Consider the following 20,202-nt stretch of genomic DNA (forward strand, 5'->3'; position numbering starts at 1 on the left):
CCCCAAGAGCCTACCCATTTTTTTCTAACACCATTTGACTGAATAACCATTTCTTTATCATTGATAGTTGATGTGTCTTTTTTTCATATATAAGTTTGTACAGATAATCTGAGTCAATTTCTGGGTCATTTATTTGGCTTGATTGTTCTATCCATGCACCGGTATCATTCCACTTTAATATTGTAGCTTATACAGTATGTTTTAATATTGTGCAGGGCATCCCTCTATATTTTATCAAAAGTTTAAACTATTTTTGCCAGTTTATATTTCCAGATATAAAGCTCCCCTCCCAAAAAATACCACTAAGATTTTGATTGGAATAGCATTAAATGTAAATTAAGAGATTTCTTCATATCACAATGTTCAGTTTTCCTATCCAGGGATGCTGTATTATTTTTCCATTTATTTGTTTTCTTTTATATCTCTGAAGGAAGTTTTGAAGTTTTATCGTTTCCTTTACAGAGATTCTCAGTATTGTTTCTTAAACTTATATTTATTTATGTATTTGCCATCATGGGGTCTTCTTCTGATATCTTCCAACTCAGAATTTCTTAACCATTTTAGTGTCATAGAACTCTTTGAGAATGTGATGATATAGTTAGCCCCTAAAGAAAAACTCCCTTAAATAAAATGGAATATCTCTGGAATCTGAAAAAGCTAGTGAATTTTTGTTTGTCTATATAGTACTCTAGTTGCTTTACTGAATTCTCAGTAATTTCCAGATTGACAATGCTATTACTTGGAAAAAATAATTTGAATAGTTTTAAACTGTTGTTTAAACCAGTTTGGCCCCATTATCAATTCCCCTTCTACTGTATGGGGGGAATCTCACCAGGTTCCATCTCCCACCCACCATCCCTGACTCTCTCCCTGGATGTTATGACTCTTGGTAGACCTAGTTGCCTCTTCTCTGGTTTCCACCTCTCCCCCTGTGTGCCTTAGAAGAAATGGTTTTGGTTGGTCTGTCTGCATATCTAATTGTGTTATATTATGGAGAGTTATGTCACCTTGAAATAACTCAATGTTTTAAAACAGCAAATTTATGAACCTTCAATCTACAAAATAGCTCTATTGTAAGTATTACATCTAAAATATATTTAATTTAGTAAGAATTGGATCTACGTATTTTTCAATAATTTTTTTCCAATAAAATAAGGTTCAGTTGTAAAATACAAAACAGGGACATTAGTATGGTAAGGCTTAATAATAATCAAGGAGATAATTATTATTATCACACTGGAAGGAGATTGGGGCTGGTTACCTGGGCTTGCTGAAGTCTGAGAAGTACATCTCTGCCAGCAGGTGCCACTGGATGCCCCCATTGTTGCTGTACTGGAGGAGGATGCCCTCCTCTCTGCTGTCGGGCTTGTTGCACGCAGCACTCTCTCCACCGATCTGCATGTAGAACTGGACGAAGTCCACCCAGGAAGTATCCAGATCCCAGCTCACCAACCGTCTTTTTCCAGCCTTTCGGAAGAACAGAAAAATCACAGATGCAGTTATCTGGGAGCAATTAGTTGTTTCCGTTTCAAATTCATATGAGCATCCTAGCACTATGTGGAGATGATCTTATTCTCATTTATTGTTGAGAGGAGAAGGTTATGCCATTTAACTGCTCCTGGATCCATTCTGTTAGTCTCTACATCACTGACTCCCAGATTCGGTTATGAGACCCTTGAGAACTGCTAATTCTACCAAAGGGTACTCAAAAGTCTTTAAAGCAAAATTCATTTTAATTAAAACACTCCCAGCATTCGCTTTGGAAATCTCCAGGCAGAGTCATGGAGAAGAAAGACCACATTCATACTTTCAAATCAGTTGGAGCTGGGTTTGAATCTCAGCCCATGATTCATGCTGTTCACTAGCTGTGTGACCTTTCTGAGCTTTTATTTTCCTCAAAGTTATAACATGGGTAATAATACCTTCCTTACAGGGTGTTGTGACAATTAGATGAAATAATATGTTACATAACTTGCCTAGCACACGGCATCTCTTCCTGAGGGGACAATCTCTCAATAGATAAGCCCCGGCCCTCCTCCTCCCTGGGAATTGAGGTAAAACAGGCAAGACAGAAAATTCTTGACAAAAAGAGAGTACTGAAGTCTCTCGGGCTCCCAGTCAGTCTATTTCTTGGAAATAGAGAGTAGGGAGGGATCATTAAATAAGTTTTTGCAACCATTAAATGGTCTCTTTGTGTCTTAAAAATGTTAAAAACTTCCTCAAATCCAGCAACTTGCTTCTTTGGCTTAGTGCATCCCCTGCCTGTCACAGTTCTGTTGTGAGGTATTAGGTACAAATTGACAAGGTTTGTCATCATTTCTGTTGCCTGTAAATGGTTTCATGCTAACAGAATTGAAAAAAAGTTTGCTGATAAGATTCTTTCACCCAAACTGATTCTGCCAAAGCTAATCCATGGACTGCACTGAGTGGTCTTAGAGAGCTTCTGAGGAGTTCAATTAAAATTTGGGAAGAAAACCTGAGACAGAATACACAGTATAGAGAAAAGCACCCCTCACACTTATAATTTAAACCCTACTCTAATCCACTAAGTTAATTAAGAAAGGGTTTCAGTTATTAGAAGTCACAGGGAAAATACTTGGGGATAATTACAGGAGTACACTGTTACTGATAAATCTAAAGGCAATTAAGAGATTCCAAAACAGACAAGGGTGCCAGCAAAAGGAGAACGGAGGTTAATCCTGAGACTGAAACTCATTTTTTGGAACTCTCAATTTTATGTATGTATTAGAAGAAATCTTAAAATATGCATTTTCAGCGTGTTAGATGTGCTTTTCATTTTTCTTGCTGTTGATTTGAAATAGTGTTAAGTGGAAACACCTCAGAGATTATTATAATCTGACCTAGAATTTTCGTGCCTCAGGATCAGTACAGGAAGAATGAATCTGAGAAGAACCCAGCTGGTTAATTCCCACCCAGCAAACTTCTATGAAAACCCTGGCATGTGGAAAACAGCCAGAAGGATAAAGATCTAAGGTGAGGAGAATGATAAAAATCCAATTATCACAATTAAGTGGTTGGAATGATTGGTCAATTGTGAAATTCACAGAACAGTGTTGTTTTTCCAGGAGACTATGGTGTTGCTCTATAGAGATTTTGAGAGTGTTTTGTGGGATTTTTTTTTTTTTTTTAAGAATTTTGGTAGGAACTTTTTAAATAAATTTATTTATTTATTTAATTTTGCTGTGTTGGGTCTTCGTTTCTGTGCGAGGGCTTTCTCTAGTTGTGGCAAGTGGGGGCCACTCTTCATCGCAGTGCGCGGGCCTCTCACTATCGTGGCCTCTGTTGTTGCGGAGCACAGGTTCCAGACGTGCAGGCTCAGTAGTTGTGGCTCACGGGCTTAGTTGTTCCGTGGCATGTGGGATCTTCCCAGACCAGGGCTCGAACCCGTGTCCCCTGCATTAGCAGGCAGATTCTCAACCACTGCGCCACCAGGGAAGCCCTGTGGGATTTTTTTAAATGGTGAAAAATATCATACAAATGCTTGGTTTGGCACTGAAAATATTTTTTCCTAGAGAGTAGTACAAGTCCTTTTCTTTTGTTTGGTGACCTGAAATGCTGAACAGTGTTTTAAAGGGGGAAAAGAGAGAAAAAGGAAATGGCTCAGGGCAAACTATTTTGTCAGAATTTAGAATCAGATGTTAACACACGGTTTGCAGTTTTTCTACTATACTATGATCAATGTATTTATGTGTATGTGTAGATATATATAAACATGGAATGTGCATATACGTGTGTTGGAGTAATAGATTAAGGACCTCCTCATTCCTGGAGTGTGGAAAATACCCTCCAATTTCCCCCAGCATTCTAGGTTAAAATGTCTTCAGTGTTTAGATAAAATAATACAGAATTTAAAGGTAATGCCTACAGAATCTAGAGCCTTTATAACAAAACCTCTAAAATGCTTTATAAAAACTTTACCTTTTGACTTCCATTAAAATCTTCTTTAATCAAAATGCCACTAGAAAAAGAGTCTACTATATTTATTTGAAAATAACCATTTCTTTATAACTTTCTGTTGTTTTCCAATTTTCTTTCATTCATTCATTGATTTCTTTCTTCAACAAATAATTACCGGTTGCCAGTTATACCAAGCTCAATACCACGTGTTATAAAAACAAACTTGAAAGGAGAGTTCACAGATACATGCAGGGAGAGTAATGACAACTTAGGGCTGCAGACCAAGTTCTATCCCTTGTTAAATCCCATTTGGTCATATGATTAATTATCAATGCTCCAATCTATTCAGTCTCAAGGGTATTTATTGATATGTAAATGCCTAACGCAAGGCATGCATTTCTGAGTTGAACATCTTATCTAGAAGTTTGGTTCAGTCAGTAAGACTGTGCATTTTGCTGGGTACTGTGAGAATAAAAATAAAAATATGATCTATATATGTAGGGAACACAATGAGAGGGGCAGTCAAAGAAAGGAAAGATCAGTGTACTCTGCCCTAGTCCCAGAAAGCCCCATGGAAGTGAAACCGAGCAGGACCCTGTGGGGCTTCTGGGCACAAAAGCCTTTCCGTGTCCCCCATTCCTTGTTTGTAGGGAATAGACTTCAGCCTCTATGACCTTCCCTGAGTCCCAAAGGGCAGATTCAAACAGTTGTCAGTCAGGGAAGGGAGTGTATGCAGAGACAAGGGAGGAACAGCCAAGAAACAATAATGAAGCTTTGGGGCAGGGTTGTGGTTCTGCCTCAAGGGATACACATTAACAATATCTTTTGAGCTCTTTATAGAACTAAAACCCAACAAGTGGCAGATGTCAGCATTCTTCATACCAGAGAAGACCACCTGAGGCCAGATTAAAGGAACCAGAGAAGCCTCTCAAGAGATCACCTGAGATGAGATTAAAAGAGTGCAGGCCCTGCACACACCTTAATCTTATCAGCAACTCCATCCTTGAACTATTGCTATAAAACTCCTCACCAAATCCTCCTGGGGTGGGAAACAGTTTTTCAGGGCAGGAGCCCACTGTGTCCCCCTTTGCCTGGCAAAGCAATAAAGCTATTCTTTTCTACTTCATCCAAAATTCTGTCTCTGAGATTCGATTTGGCACTAGTATACAGAGGCCAAGCTTTCGATGTCAGAAGCAGCAGGATTTGGGCAAAACACTGCAAGGTTTATATGGATGTGAGAGGCCGTGGAAGGCATAACAGAAAGTAGTGGAGGCTAAGCAAAGAGGGAAATTGGCAAAATCTGGGATGATGAGGAGAGCTTCCTGTTTGGAGCAGAGGACTCATGTTTGGGAAAAGAAAATAAGTTCTGTAGTTAGGGCAGCAGTATTGGAGACTATCCTAACACTGGTGATGGAAGAGTGACAGGATAGAAGCATGTTTTTAGAGAAATTAATCTAGGGTGGTTTGCAAAGGTCTAAGGAACCCTTCCTTTGGGTTATTACCCCTTCTTTACTTCAATTATGCTGGCTGGTAGCGGGGGCCAAACTGTGTATCCCACCTCTCTGCCAAAGGAGTGAGTACATAACTCTGGCCATGCCAATCATATTACGCCATTCCCCGGACACGTGACTGGCCAATCAGAAACCTTTCCCACATTTTCCTATGGAGTTGCTTACAGAGCTCTGTGGCCATGGTTTCACTCTCACAATGACAGCTGACCTGAAAATAGAGTCTCCTCTTAAGGAGAGAGTTCTGTGGGCATTTGAGTTTCCAGCTCCAAGTATCTCTGAGTCAAGTTTCATCTAAGCCCTCCCTGTTTTGATTACAAGAACCAAATTTCCTTCTTTTTTGCTTAAGCTAGTTTCTCTCACTTAGAATTCAAAACAGATCTGACTGATAACAAGAGAAAAAAGTAAAAATATGATCCTTAGATATTTTGACAAAAATTTAGGGAGAAAGCTGGTTTCAGAGAGGAAGAGAATGATTTTATTTTTGAAATGCTGATTTTGTTAGTGGCAGGGCGTACATATGGAAATATTCAATGATACCAGTTTGAAATTTATTTTCATAAAATGTAATTATGATAGCTAACACTTATAAGGCTATTTCTATATGCCCAACACTATCCTTTATTCTTTACCTGCATTAACTCACTCCCAACATCCTACTTTACAGTCGAGAAAACTGTGACACAGAAAGATGTTATAACTCTGCAAGGTGAACCAATTAATTAGTTTTGGAGCCCAGGTATAAAGCCAGGTAGCTTGACTCAAGACATAATCTTGAATTAAGTGTTAGAAATATTGATATGTAACCTTTATATGTTTAAAATATCTGTGTGTACGCACACATGTTTACTGGGGTGTTTGGGTAAATACTGGTTAAGGATTCATAATCTTGTTTTAAAACTGATGGTTATAGGAGCCACAATCTTTTCATTTCTGCATGATTATAGAGTGTACCCAGATCTATGCAATGAATATTGGTCACTTATTGACTATTATCTCTAAGAATAATGACATGGGGATCTTAGATGTCAATGGATAAGAAATATAATTAAATGGAATCCATCCCTGATTTTCTGTCATTTTCCATCTTGTTTACTTTATTTACATTTTCTTGTTTACATTTTCTATCTCATTTACATTTTCTGACTCTTTGTTCTGCACCTGCATCAAAACAAAAGCTGTACCTATTTTTGTCTTTGCATACATTAACTTGTTTTGGATTTCCGCCCAAACAGGTTCTGCAACACATCAGCCCTATGGTATATCACCCACCTTTGTGTACTTGCTATGTGACGTGGAATGGGACATTTTCAGTTGTCCTAGAATTGGTGGCTATAGTCCCTGCTGGAAAGAAGTGGTGCTGGTCACCCCACATTCTAAAGAGAGCTGCCAATAATTAGGGTTGAACACATTGCTCAGGTTGGAGGGCTGGACCTGCTCCCCTCTGCAGTCCTTTCAAAAACTAGATGAAGAGATGAATTGGAGGAGGCAGGAAGAAAAGAATGTCCTGTCTGGACTGTAGCAAGGGAGGAGAGGGAGGTGGTTCTCTCAGCCACATCCCTCACCAAGCAACATGGGTTAGCAGTGTTCCAAGAGAATCAGCCTTAGGGATTCTGGCTGGCATCTCAGTCCCTAGTTGGCATGTACTGATCTGTCTGCTTCCACTGGGAAAGCTGAACCCTGCAAGAAAACCTTCTACTCAGAGTCCCTGTTATGGGGTGCCCCCAAATTCATATGTTGAAAGGCTAACCCTTAAAGGGATGGTATTAGGAGGTGGGGCCTTTGGCAGGTAATTAAATTATGAAGGTGGAGTCCTCATGATGGGATTAGTGCCCTTATAAGAAGAGACAGGAGAAGGCCTGCTTCTTCCCTCTCTGCTCTCTCTCTCCACCATGTGAGGATACAATGCAAAGATGGCTGTCCTGCAAATGTGGAAGCAGGCCCTCACTAGACATTGAATCTGCTAGTGCCTTGATCTTGGACTTTCCAGCTTTCAGAACTGTGAGAAAAAAACGTTTGCTGTTGAAGCCACCCACTTTATGGTATTTTGTAATAGTAGCCCAAGTTGACTAGGATGGTCCCACATCAGCTGATGCCACCAGCAGCCACCAAACCGAGCTGAAATAGGACCCGAGATGTCTGCTCTTGATGGAGAGGTGGTCAGTACCCTAGGAATGGCTTTGCACACCCCTACCCTCATCTTTATTCCTCCTTCCTCCAATCATATTCTTGGGATTAATGGATTGACAAATTTAATAAACATTTCTAGAAATGTTTTCTACATGTTAGGTACTGTTCTACATGATTTACTAACTCATTTAACCTGCATAATAACCCTAATGAGGTAGATACTCTTTTACAAACGAGGAAGCCAAGTCACAGAGAGGTTAAGGTATTTGTTCCAAGTCACACAGCTAGGAAGTGGCAGAATCAGACTGAAATAGGCAGTCTGGCTCCAGAGTTGCTGTTGTTAACTTCTAAGCTCCACCACCTCCACCACCACTCATGTCCTCACCCCCAGGCCCGCGTGCTCACACACCCTCCAAAGCCTGGTATGAGAAGGGGCCTAGACCCTGCCCCACTCAAAGCCCCCCAAGACACAAGCCTGGCTGGCACTGGAGGAAAGGAAAGCAATGAGCTTTAAATCAGGTCCAAGAAAGGCAGGAATTTTAAACCAGCCTATCTGGATTTGTAGTAAGCAAAGACAAGCATAAAACTATGAGTTTCCCAAATGGAGTTAAGGCATAGAAATTTGACAAAGTCCAGTCAAAAGCAGGGAATGTAGGGAAAAATAAAACTGCGTCATATTTGTACCTTCTGAGTTCAGACGGCTCCAACATCACATATTGAAATAGCCACTGTCCTGAACACTTACTCCCGGCTCTTAGTCATACCTTGCTGAAATACAGAGATGATCCAGAAGAGATGACTCCACACCCTTCTTCTGGTTTTACAACTTCTCCCCCAATAACTTCTTGCCAGTCAGACTCCCAAGCATTCGGGTTCTCAAAGTCCGACATGATCGTGGAAGGAAGGGCAGCTTCTGGGTGGCACTCAGTGCCTTGGTATCCCTGGTCACACCTATGAGAGAGGAGGGCCGAGTGAACAAGTGATGGACTCCTGTGTGAATGCCACAGCCATGTGACCTGCAACATTTCCTATATCTCACTTTTGTTCGGGTATTAGCATCTGCACTAGACTTTTCTCTACAGTGTAATCTTTGAATATGGTGGTAACAACCTTCAGTTTTTCACAAGGGGGAAAAAAGAGATAGAATCCGTTCTTAAAACAAATAGTGCTGTAATAGTAGAGATGAGGCATCAAGTAGTAATGAAGGATACAGGTGTGTGTGCACACGTGTGATGGGGGGAGGGGAAGGATCGTGAGATCTTCCCGTAGGCTTAAAAGGTCTCATATAAATGTTTGTCTGCTCACCCAACATTTAATTGTGGCCGTGTTTTATACTTCCTCTTTCTGATTAGATTATGTCTCTTTTAGAGCCTTTAAGTATTCAAGTGTGTCCCTATCTCATCCTCATTAGCGATAATCACCATCTCCCACTGTACACAACCTTGAGCTTCTGGCGAAGTGCTGTAGGAAAAGCGTGTAGCAGCTGTTTGACTAGGGCTTTAAGACTATCAAGGGAAGGAAGGGGGAAGCAATAGCAAGGCTCTGTTAACTAACAAAGAGGACTCTGGGGCTAACTGATAAACTCTGAAATTTAAACCCAGGAGGTTACATTTTAAGGTTTACAATCTATGGCTTTATACTTATTGAAATGCAACAGTATCTTTTACATCTAAAATAAAGTCAGAAAGGAGGATCGTTTTCCTTTGGCGATCTCATTATTTATCAGGTGATCCCTATAACTGATGACAGCGGCTGTGGTATGGGCTATAAACACACATCCAGAAAAGCAGAGTCAACCAGGCCTCCTGACACACGTACCTGCACACGCCGTGGTCGCAGGAGCCATGCCCACTGCACATGTTTGGGCACTGCTGCCCAATGTAAATGCTGTCTAACGCCCACTCGTCTTGGGCTGTGTAATAGCTCTGACTCCAGCGGAAGCGGGTGGCGCTGGACCTAGAAACAAGGCACAGTAACAAAAACAGTATTTTAACTGACATGGGATCGTACAGACAAAGAATGTCGGAGCTCAAAATCCTTCAGAGAACGAACTCTCTGGAACTTGAATTTAGCTGCTAATCATCCACCATGAAGGAAAGCCTATTTTGTATATACCTCAATCTTAATTTGAGACTAAATTTGATTAATTTGTATTTTAAAGAAAAACACAATATCAGATTTTTGTCGTTGTTGCACAGGGATTTGATGCTCGGAAAAGAAAGGAAGTAAGACGATATTTTTTAAAAATAAAAATTTATAAGAAACTGTCTCTTTCACAGATGAAAACGCACAGTGTTTAACTTAGAGTAATGCAGTTTCTTAAAATAAACGTATCAGTAGTTATTGGAAGGCTTCCAGTTAGCTCTCAATATAAAACAAAAGTTTTGTTTGGAGGTATTGTTTTGGGGTTGAGGGGATGGGCTACAATGTACTATTTTACAAGTAAGAACATCTGGGTGCTAAATCCTGCTTCTTATTTCTGAAACATTAACTTGCTTGGGTTTCACGGACATGCTGATGTTAAGTGCAGATAAAAACTTAAACAGTCCATTACACATAGAGAAATACTTGGGACCCTGATTCGTCTAAAGTACATATAAAGTCTAAAGAAGAGGATGTTTGAGAGCAATGCCAGGAATGTTTTCATTCAGTGACTACCACAAAAAAATTCTTTTAAAATCACATCATACTTTTCACCTCTAGGAACTTTCAGGGATCCATGATTAGTTCTTTCTGGTCAAAGCGCCAAAAAAAAAAGAAAACAAAAAGAATTTGCAGAACTAAGGTGCATGCTCAGTTCCATTAATTAAACCCTCCCCAAGTACACTATCTACAGATACACTTGATCTTAATGGCTCTGAATGATCCATTAAAGTCTACTGCATCAATTACCCACATATTGAATACTCCCTAAGTACATAACAGGCTGTTAAAATCCAGACTAAGCCTTTACTGTTTATTTTACTAACGATCTGTGGCTAATAGGTTGCATTTTTATTCCTAGTAGGATGATTCCAGGATTCACTGAGGTGCATCCAGTAGACACAGGTTTGTGGGATATCAGTGCTCTTCATGGTACATACAATGAGACAGATGCACCTCTTCTATGGTAATAGTTCATATTTGTAATCTAACAGCCATCACAATTTTCACAGTCCCATTAAGAAATGTTTTTTAGAAAAGCCTACTATAAAAGTAGGTACATTATCTTAGAGCCCCACAGAAAACAAATAAATTAAGACGCATGCACCACTGTCATTTAAAGGAGAGATGACTATATTTCTTTTAAGATCGATTACAATCTGAGTCAAGTCTAGGGTCACAGGTATCTAGACTGTGAACTCCTTTGGGGACAGGGATATGTTTTTGTCTCAGTAGTTTGCACAGGAACAGAATAAAGTAGGTGTACAAAAATAGTCTGCTAAAAAATGAGCCAATGAGTGGATGGACAAGGCCAGGAAAGGGCAGCCCGTTTCTGACTTCTGTAGGTAACAGTGTGAAGAAAGTGCTAGGAGTCAGGCAACCCGTCCCCCAGGACCCTGGCTCTGCAATTTATCAGCTGTGTGATCTTTAGTGGGAAATTTAAGCCTTCAGGGGCTTCTAGTTCCTCACCTCTCAAATAAATAGATTGGGCAATCTGATTTCTAAGATCCCTTCCAGCTCAAAAATTTAATGATTGTTCTGGTGGTTTGTTGACCGAGGTGATAGTTTATTTTCTTTAGAGTCACATGCTTACATGAAACCCATGGCATACATTATTTTGAAGTTTTGATGTTTCAAACATTAAAATGGGGTTGGAGGGTTTCAGAACCTGACCTAGATTTCTCAGTTTATTTATGCTTCTAAACAGTCACATGTAAACACTCTCCAAATTCTTTTTATAAGTAAATTAATCCTTACATGTACCTATGAACTCTTGAAAAGATATTTCCTTAAGATAAAAAGCTTAAAAAGTGAATTATTCCATTTAAAGTGACAATCCACAGTTTCATGTGCTGATGTTAATTAACAGAAAAGAAAGCAAAAGCAGTTGAATATTGGCTTCGTTTTTAGTGAGAAAAGAAAAATTAGTTGTGTGAGCAATCTCCAGCTGGTCACATGTGAGAACACAAGGTGTGATCTCACTGATTTGCAGCTGCATCACTGCTAAATATCGCCCTCAATACAAATATTAATTTGCCAATATTCTCTTTCTCTATCTCCCTTCCTCTTTCTCCCGCCTCTGTCTCTCTCTCAAAACTAAGTATCCTTAGGAGGAAAATCTTGTGTACTTTGGATTGAGTCCGGAAATAGCAGTACTGCTGTGTGGATCATGAAATGAAGTTGACCTACATTTAAAATTCAAACTATGGATTCTCAAAGGCAACAAAACTTGACAGTCTCTTCTTTATTTGATTTTTTTCCTCTTATAAACTTCTAGACTGAAATAAAATACCATTGAGTCATCTCTCGATAGGTAACTGAGGAATCAAGGTAAATGAAGGCTGACTAAATTGTATTTTCTACCTTCAGAGTGACTGTAATTACATTTACCCAAATATTCTGAAACTCATTCAGTCATTAGGTGTTGGTTTGTTCATGAAGTCAGCAACTGACAGCTGTTTGGGTCTCATTAGGCCCTGTTCTTATGTAAATGTCTCTCACAAAAACAAAATTAATTTTCATTGGGTAACAAATGTTCAGTTCATATACGAAATAATTTCTTTGAGCAGGTGTATACACATTCAATATTCCACTCTAAGTTTTCCTATCTAGCATTATCTTCTAAAGTTAACAGATCTTTGACAGTGCAGACCACATTTGCTTGTCTACGTTCAATTTATAGTTGCATGCGCTTGACAATCAAAACAGCAGAAGAAAGATTCACCAAAAGGAATATTGCTTCACACTAAACTGTACTTCCTTGCCCCAATGCTTGGGAAAAACATGCAATTTGCAAAAGTTTGAAATGCATATCATAAAGTTATCAAGAATGCCAAAGAGAATAAAAGTACTTTATAGCAGAGCTTTAAAGCATTACAGATCTAAAAACAATGATAATAACCATTTGAACACTATTTTTTTGAAATACTATAACAATAATGTTTAGCTTACGTATTAGTCAGTAGAAATGTTAAAATAAATATCCTATCGGGTGGTTTGTTTTTAAGAAATATTTTTACTTTCTTTACACAGGGCTTTGAAGGAAATCTGGAAAAGCAGAATTCAATTATTTACCTACATGTACTTAAAGGCAAATTGTCAGAGGAATGATGTAGTAGATTTTTTTTCAGTTTGTAAAAAGAGATGGTTTGTAATAAAACATCTCTTTAGTTCATCAAGGCACACTGAATTGAAATTTATTTAATTTCCCAACATTTAATGAGCACCCCTACAACATGCCAGGCTCTGTGTTAAAACTAAAGAGTTTAAGGATCAATATATTTCCTCTCAAGTGCTGAATAAACATTGACAAGAACCGGACCTTTTCTTACTATACTAAAACTTTCAACCCACTGGTACTATCTTTTAAGCTAAGAAAATAATAATGCAACATACAATCTCAGTGTAAAATAACCTGCAAAGGCCTTTTCGATAAAGGATGATACTTTTTGGATATTGCCTAAACTATATTAATTAAGAATAATAATTTAAAACATTTCTGGGAACAAAAGGACATCTCTAAAATACACTATCAGTATTATCTTGTCATAATTTTGAAATTGTACCCCACATGTCAATGAATAAAAATCAGTGTTTTTTAAATAATGAGGGTAATATACTTAATGGCAAAATAATGGGGGCAAATTAAATTAAAAAAGCTCAGTAGCTTTGCACCAAGTATGACCAGTATTTCAATTGTTTAATGTGTAGCTTTTTATAATCTTGATAGATATGCTTGGAATATCATTGAAATTAAATAAAAATCTTGATTATATTCCCAGCAGTAGATATAAAAAAGTAGGATGTTAGAAAAAGTAGCAACTTGTTATACAAAGCATTAATAGAGTATCCAGGAAATGGCTCACAGTTGTATATAAAAAAATCTGTGGAAATCAAATTTCAAGCGTTTTGTTCCAACCGACATAATGATGAATCCTTAAAAATAATCAAGGAGGCATTCTTCTATAATGTAGTAATTTAATCTTCAACTAAAGGATGCATAATAATAATTCTAGGTAGTTATCTAACCAATTGTTTTTTTGTACAGCCTAACTTACATGAAATAGTCTGAGAAGGGTTGATTTAGTAATTTTCTTTACAAAAGGGGTCTTGGAAGGCAGATACCACAGAAAAATATAATTTTTGTCTCTTTTATGCTTTTTCTGCTACACAAATCACAGAATCTTAGAATTCCAGAACTGCCAGGGACCTTTTAAGATTGTCTAGTTCAACCTCTTCATCATACACATAAGGAGTCACGTTTGAAGAGGTTGTGAATGGCTAAAGCATGTAGTCAATCAGTAGAGATATACTGAGAACTCAGCCCTTCTAATTTCTAGTCAAAGGTTCTTTCCTGGGCAAGCTCATCCTATCCCAGGGCTTAAATACGACTCATAGTATTTAACTTTTCAACCCAAACCTCTTTTCTGAGCTCCAGATTCATAAGTCCAATTGGCTTCTTGACATTTCTGCTTGAGTAGATAAGTATCTCAAACTTCACATTAGAAAACCTAAGAAGCACTACGTCTCTTAATTCTCTGCCCTAAATCCACTTCTCCAATCCCTCCCATCTCAGTCAGTGGTATTACCATCCAACAATGTTCCCAGGCCCAGACTTTAGAAACTGCTTTTGATTCTTCCATTTCTATCTCAGCCCCGATCTGGTCCATCAGCAAGCCCTATTTGATTAAAATACATTTCGCAAAAGATGTCTCTTTCCACGTTGCTACTATCATACTCCAAGCCACCTAAACATCTAATGCCTGGACCTCCCCCCTCGAACTGGTCTCCCTGTCTTCACTCTTTATCCTACAATCTATTCCTCACATAGGCCTCAGAGTGATCAGTCTAACATGAAACAATGTAATATTTGGGGAAAATGTGCTTTTCTCTTTCATATTATCAAATGTTTAACTTTCTCCCTAGTTACTGAGGCTTCTGCTTCCTGCGGGATGATTTCCATTGTTACTGAAAGAATGTGAATAGAGAAAAAGAGTGTATATTAAGTTTTTAAAAGAAAAAGAAGGGCTTTGCACCAAGAAAACAGCCTTGCAATCCAAACTGTCTTGACATAAAGAGTTTTTAGATTCCTGTATCATTCTCTTTTACATGTCAAACCCAAAGGAACAGGCTCATTGAATTTTCCCATAAACAGAAAAGTTGAGGCAAAAGGGAGATGAGAAAAAGCCAGGACAGTTTGGAAACCAAACTTTCATTGGCTCTATTTTTCAAATATCCTAGGTATAAAAGAAAGATCTTTTGATGCTGAAAAAAAAGAATGCGTCTTGCCACCTTGTGCTTAATTCTTCTTCATGTTCGTCATGCTAAAAGAGAAAAGTTAAAGTGACAGCCATATCTGCAGATGTCGTCTCTCACCAAGTTTTCTGGGGAAGAAGCACTATGACTCTTCTCCACTGTGTGAACTCACTGGCATGGTAAATACTTGCTGATGTAAATTCCTGACAACTCGGCATACTTGGAAGGCATTCCTAAAAGAGAATCATGCAAAAATTCAACTCAGCTTCTGTTTCCTCCAGGGCAATACGTTTACTCTCTCAACACAAGTGAAAAAGACCTTGGAGAAATCTAATGCTACAATCTTAACAATTTGCAACATGAATGCAATCTATAATTTGTCCTTCTGTGAAGCTAAAATATTTGGGAAATAATTTAAATGAGATCCCACAGTGGAATTAAATGTCTTCCAATTCTCACATGGAAAAACAGAAAATGGATTAGGATCCATTTTTTGACCTGTTAGCGTAACATTGGCATTTGGTAAAATTACCCTATTCACTACGTATTTATGCATTTATTGCAATATCAGATCACCAGTATGTATATATAAAGAAGTACATTTTATTCCAAGAAACTGGAATTATGTATTTCTTTTTTATTTTTTAAAACAAGAGATACCATATTCTTAATATGGTCTACCTGCAGGTGAAGAGACTTAGAAAAGAACAGATGAAGACATGCTATAGGGAAAGAAGAAAAAGACATTTATAGAAAAAGAGAGCTAGAGAAAATAATGTTGAAAACACCATCCCAGTATATCTAGTCCTGAAGTTATTCCCATTTTTAAAAATTTTCAATTGCCCTTTAGTATCTGATAATGCAGAATGTGGCATCCTTGTAATCCACTGCTGATTTGATGTCAAAACGTGATCAAAATTTGATGTTAAAACGTGAAGGTTACCTATCACAAACTTTAGAAAAAAATAGACTTACCTCTTGTACGAGGTGCCAGGTGAGGCCATGGTTGGTTGAATACTCTAGTTTCACCTGGTTGTCCATGTGTGGAGTGTATTTCTGGCCACAGCCCATCACCAAGCTGAACTGAATCATGTAGGATGCCCCTATCTGCATTGATTGTGTTTCCACATAGCGCATACTTGAGGCAAGTTTAGAATCTCCTGTAAAACTGAAAGACAGAGGTGGAAATCAGAAAATTAAAAACAGCAATGTATTAGGGAAAAATTAACCTCTTCGTTTCATATCATACATCAAAATAGTTTCATTTTACTTATTCAAACCTTGCCAAGCTCTAGAATGGATTTTAGTTAATCTAAAAAAGGCAATTTGAGGGCTTCCCTGGTGGCACAGTGGTTAAGAATCCGCCTGCCAATGTAGGAGACATGGTTCGAGCCCTGGTCCGGGAAGACCCCACATGCCGCGGAGCAACTAAGCCCGTGTGCCACAACTACTTAGCCTGCCCTCTAGAGCCCACGAGCCACAACTACTGAGCCCACGCACGACTAGAGCCCGTGCTCCGCAACAAGAGAAGCCGCTGCAATGAGAAGCCCATGCACCACGATGAAGAGTAGCCCCAGCTTGCCGCAACTAGAGGAAGCCTGCGTGCAGCAACGAAGACCCAATGCAGCCAAAAATAAATAAATAAATTTATTAAAAAAAAAATCTTAAAAAAGGCAATTTGAAACAATCTGCCTATCAAGGAAGCAATATTTTCTTTTAAGTTAATACCTACAGTTGTCAAATATATTTGAAAATGGGTACTCACTCATATACTGCTCATGAGTATAAACTCTTTGACTCATTTCTTGGAACCTATCCTAAGGAAATAGTCCTAAATTCAAAAATAATTTTATAAAATATGATGAATATTGCAGGTTTACTCACAGTAGTAATTGGCAACCATTTAAATGTCAAACTATAGGGAAAATGGAATGCTTTAGTAAATTGGTATAGTCACGACAGATTGTCCATATTTCAAATATTTATGAAGGTTATATAATCAAATTAACGTGTATGTGAAAAAGTAAGTTTTAAAAAAATCCACAAAATGATGAATGAAGGAAATTCACCAGAATGTTTGCAGGGGCTGTGTTTGATGGTAGGAAATGGGACAATTTAAAACTTCTAATTTTTCTTATTTTCCAAATAGTCTTTAATACTCAGCCATTAAATACTGAAAACATGATAATGTAGTTTTAATGGTTGTACCTCAACTCAAAAATTCCCATGTTTAAAAAAAAAAAAATTCCCATGTTTTACTCGTCTCAATTGAGTACTACGTGATTATAAACTGCTTGAAGGCAGGCACAATTACTTTTTCAGAGAAAAGTGCTCAAGGAATTTATAACCTACCAGAGGAGATTAAAATATGGACATGTTTCACTGTAGTTAATATGGGTCAATGTAAATACTCCCAGGGCCAACCACACTGGGGTTTGTCTGCCACAGTACTTGGTACTGCCATTCTGAAGCAGGTCAAGTACCACTGTTCAACGGTAAGGGGGCTTAGCTGCCGTAGACAAAGAAGATAATGCAATACTCCATGAAATCTTTGAGGCATTTAATATTTTTTCCTAATTTCCCTTTGCTGAATCAGCAAAATAAGAAGTTACTACTCTGACTTGCTTCTTGCAGAGTTTAAGATGTTATTTAAAGATGGAGGGCTTCCCTGGTGGCGCAGTGGTTGAGAATCTGCCTGCTAATGCAGGGGACACGGGTTCGAGCCCTGGTCTGGGAAGATCCCACATGCCACGGAGCAGCTGGGCCCGTGAGCCACAATTGCTGAGCCTGCGCGTCTGGAGCCTGTGCCCCGCAACGGGAGGGGCCGCGATGGAGAAAGGCCCGCGCACCGCGATGAAGAGTGGCCCCCGCTTGCCGCAACTGGGGAAAGCCCTCGCACGAACCGAAGACCCAATACAGACAAAAATAAATTAATTAATTAATTAAAAAGAAAATCCTTAAAAAAATAAAAAATAAAAAATAAAGATGGAATTTTGTCCATATGGAAGATCATCATGGGTTTGGGCTCAAGGTTATAAAATTTAAGAAGCTTTTTCCACACAATGACTAATTACGTTTAACTAAGTTTTAAACACTTGAACAACAAATAGAGTAATAAAATGTAAGAGCCCCAATCTCTGCTTTAGTGTACTATTCATAAATGAAGGGAAAAGTCTTATTTAGTGCTGCTAGGCTTACAAATCCAGTGCTACAACTTGTTTGTTGCTATTATAAAGATGCCCACCAGTTGCTGAGTTAGGCCTATATCTTAAGACAGTGCTAAGCACAATACCCATATTACAATACATCCTTACAATAACTCTATGAAGTAGGAACAATTACCTCTAGTTAACAAATAAGGAGATGGGGACAGTAAATGGTAGAGACTCAATGAGAAATCAGCTTTGCCTGACTCCAAAACCTCTCAACCCATACACTATCTCTTTGTCCTTCTATTACTCTAAGATGGAGAAGAAAACACTGTAGTTCTGAATAATTTTCGTTTATACTTAATTTAAAAATCATTAACTTTCTGTTACTATTCAATGATACTCCGATGTTAGAGATGTAAAACCATGATTGCTGCTATGTGTTAGGGCATACAGGATGTGATCTAGAAAATATGAAGCTGTAGGATGGAGTTTTTAGCAATATTACAAAATAAATCAACATAGAGCAAAAATAATAGTAAGCTATATAGGCACAAACTCATCTATATAAATTCCAGAGTCTTTAAAACAGGCAAAAAAATCCCAAATGCTTCTCCCTGTGAGAAATGAATGCCGCTTTTTGCTTCAAGGGTTATATGCTTTCTACTACGCTTTATGAGAAAGGCAATCAGAGGCAGCCAACAAGGGTTCATTTAACTTTTTAACTTTAAAGGCACATATACCCTGGGCATCTGGTAAAAAAACCACAGAGTGCATGGAAGCACATGGGCTGAACGGTCTACAGGCCACACAGAGGCACTAAAACTTTCTCACTCGTGTCATGTACATTGTCTCTCCACCCCAGCATTTCTGAAATAATTTAAGATTATTTTCACAATCAGCTCCTTTTAAATTCCTCCCTTCTGAGATGGTTTAGTGTCCTGGCAATTCTACACAGATTCAGAAATAAGTGCTACGTTTTGTAAACAGTGCCTGCACCCAACTTTTGCATAGTAACAGATTAACCATGAACTTGGTTGGAGAGAGGAAGCATTCAAACCTGAGAAGTGTGTGCTCTGTGAGCTACCCTGATGATAACGGCTTTTAAAGGTGCCAAGACACCAAGAAAGAAACAAGACAAAAAGTACATAAAAGGACAAGTTAAGAGGCTAAATGAGGACAGTTAAACAGTGACAATAAAATTCTTATTTAGCATGAATGTTTGTTCCACTGGTAGTTGTAGGCAGATACTGTTGGGTAGGCTGATCAGTGGCCATCCACAGCACCTCTCTTCCCCAGTCACCTTGTAGTGATTGGTCTGGGGGGTGACCACGTCCATCATAAGTCTCACCAATGAGACGTAAGTGAAAGATGCTAGGTGGGTATACTCAGCTTTAATATAAGCTTTTAAAAAAGAGAAAGATGGAGTTGGCTGGCATGCCCTCTTGCCTGTTGCTCCTACTGTTTTCTTTCCCCCCTAACGGGGCAGCAGTCAGCCTATGAACAAATATTCAGTTGGAGCTCTCTTTGCTGAGATGGTGGAGTAGAAGGATGAAGAGAACATGGGTGCCTGATGGCCTTGTTAAGCTGCTTACCAGCCCTGGATTGCCAATCCTAGGACTGCTTGTTACAAATGACAAATAAGCCTCTTCACTTTTGCTTATGCAACGGTCAGTCTTTTCTGGTTGTTTTTGTTACAACCTAGAGCTGAATGCATTTCTGATACACCTGCCATACTTCATGGTATTGCAGGATACCTCTCCTGATGTCTTAATCTGAAGCAAAATAACCCAAGATCACAGACGTCTGTGCCTTAAATTTTTTTTTTTTTGGTGCCTTAAAATCCTGACCATTCATAGAACAAGTTCACTCGATTGTTTATGATTTATTCAAGACTGGCTGAAAGTCAAGTGATATTAGGTCTGACTTTTTCCTCCTGAATACTCTGATGTTCACACACAGCTGGAATTTTAGGGGAGAGAACTTGAAAGACTGCAATCCTTTAATTTACAAAACTGCTCCTCTTTGCTGCTTGTCTAAGTCAAGATACATTTATAAAGGCAAAACTGAAACTGAACTTCTCTGTTGCAATCACTGAA

The 20,202-nt window shown here is 38.6% G+C and overlaps 1 protein-coding gene across 3 annotated transcripts in view; it reads right to left on the minus strand.

Annotated features, from left to right (window-relative positions):
- Positions 1-20,202, minus strand: part of RELN (reelin) — a 529,785-nt gene that overhangs the window by 107,698 nt on the left and 401,885 nt on the right. For all 3 annotated transcript variants that reach the window (XM_007177312.2, XM_057550217.1, XM_057550216.1), the window contains exons 21-25: positions 15,930-16,122; positions 15,075-15,187; positions 9,375-9,512; positions 8,321-8,507; positions 1,262-1,467 (exon numbers count right to left, since the gene is read on the minus strand). In XM_007177312.2, the coding sequence (XP_007177374.2) occupies positions 1,262-1,467; positions 8,321-8,507; positions 9,375-9,512; positions 15,075-15,187; positions 15,930-16,122 (837 nt within the window). The remainder of the gene's footprint in view (positions 1-1,261; positions 1,468-8,320; positions 8,508-9,374; positions 9,513-15,074; positions 15,188-15,929; positions 16,123-20,202) is intronic.

This window comes from Balaenoptera acutorostrata, chromosome 7 (genome assembly GCF_949987535.1).
Source record: "Balaenoptera acutorostrata chromosome 7, mBalAcu1.1, whole genome shotgun sequence".
NCBI classification, from domain to species: domain Eukaryota; kingdom Metazoa; phylum Chordata; class Mammalia; order Artiodactyla; family Balaenopteridae; genus Balaenoptera; species Balaenoptera acutorostrata.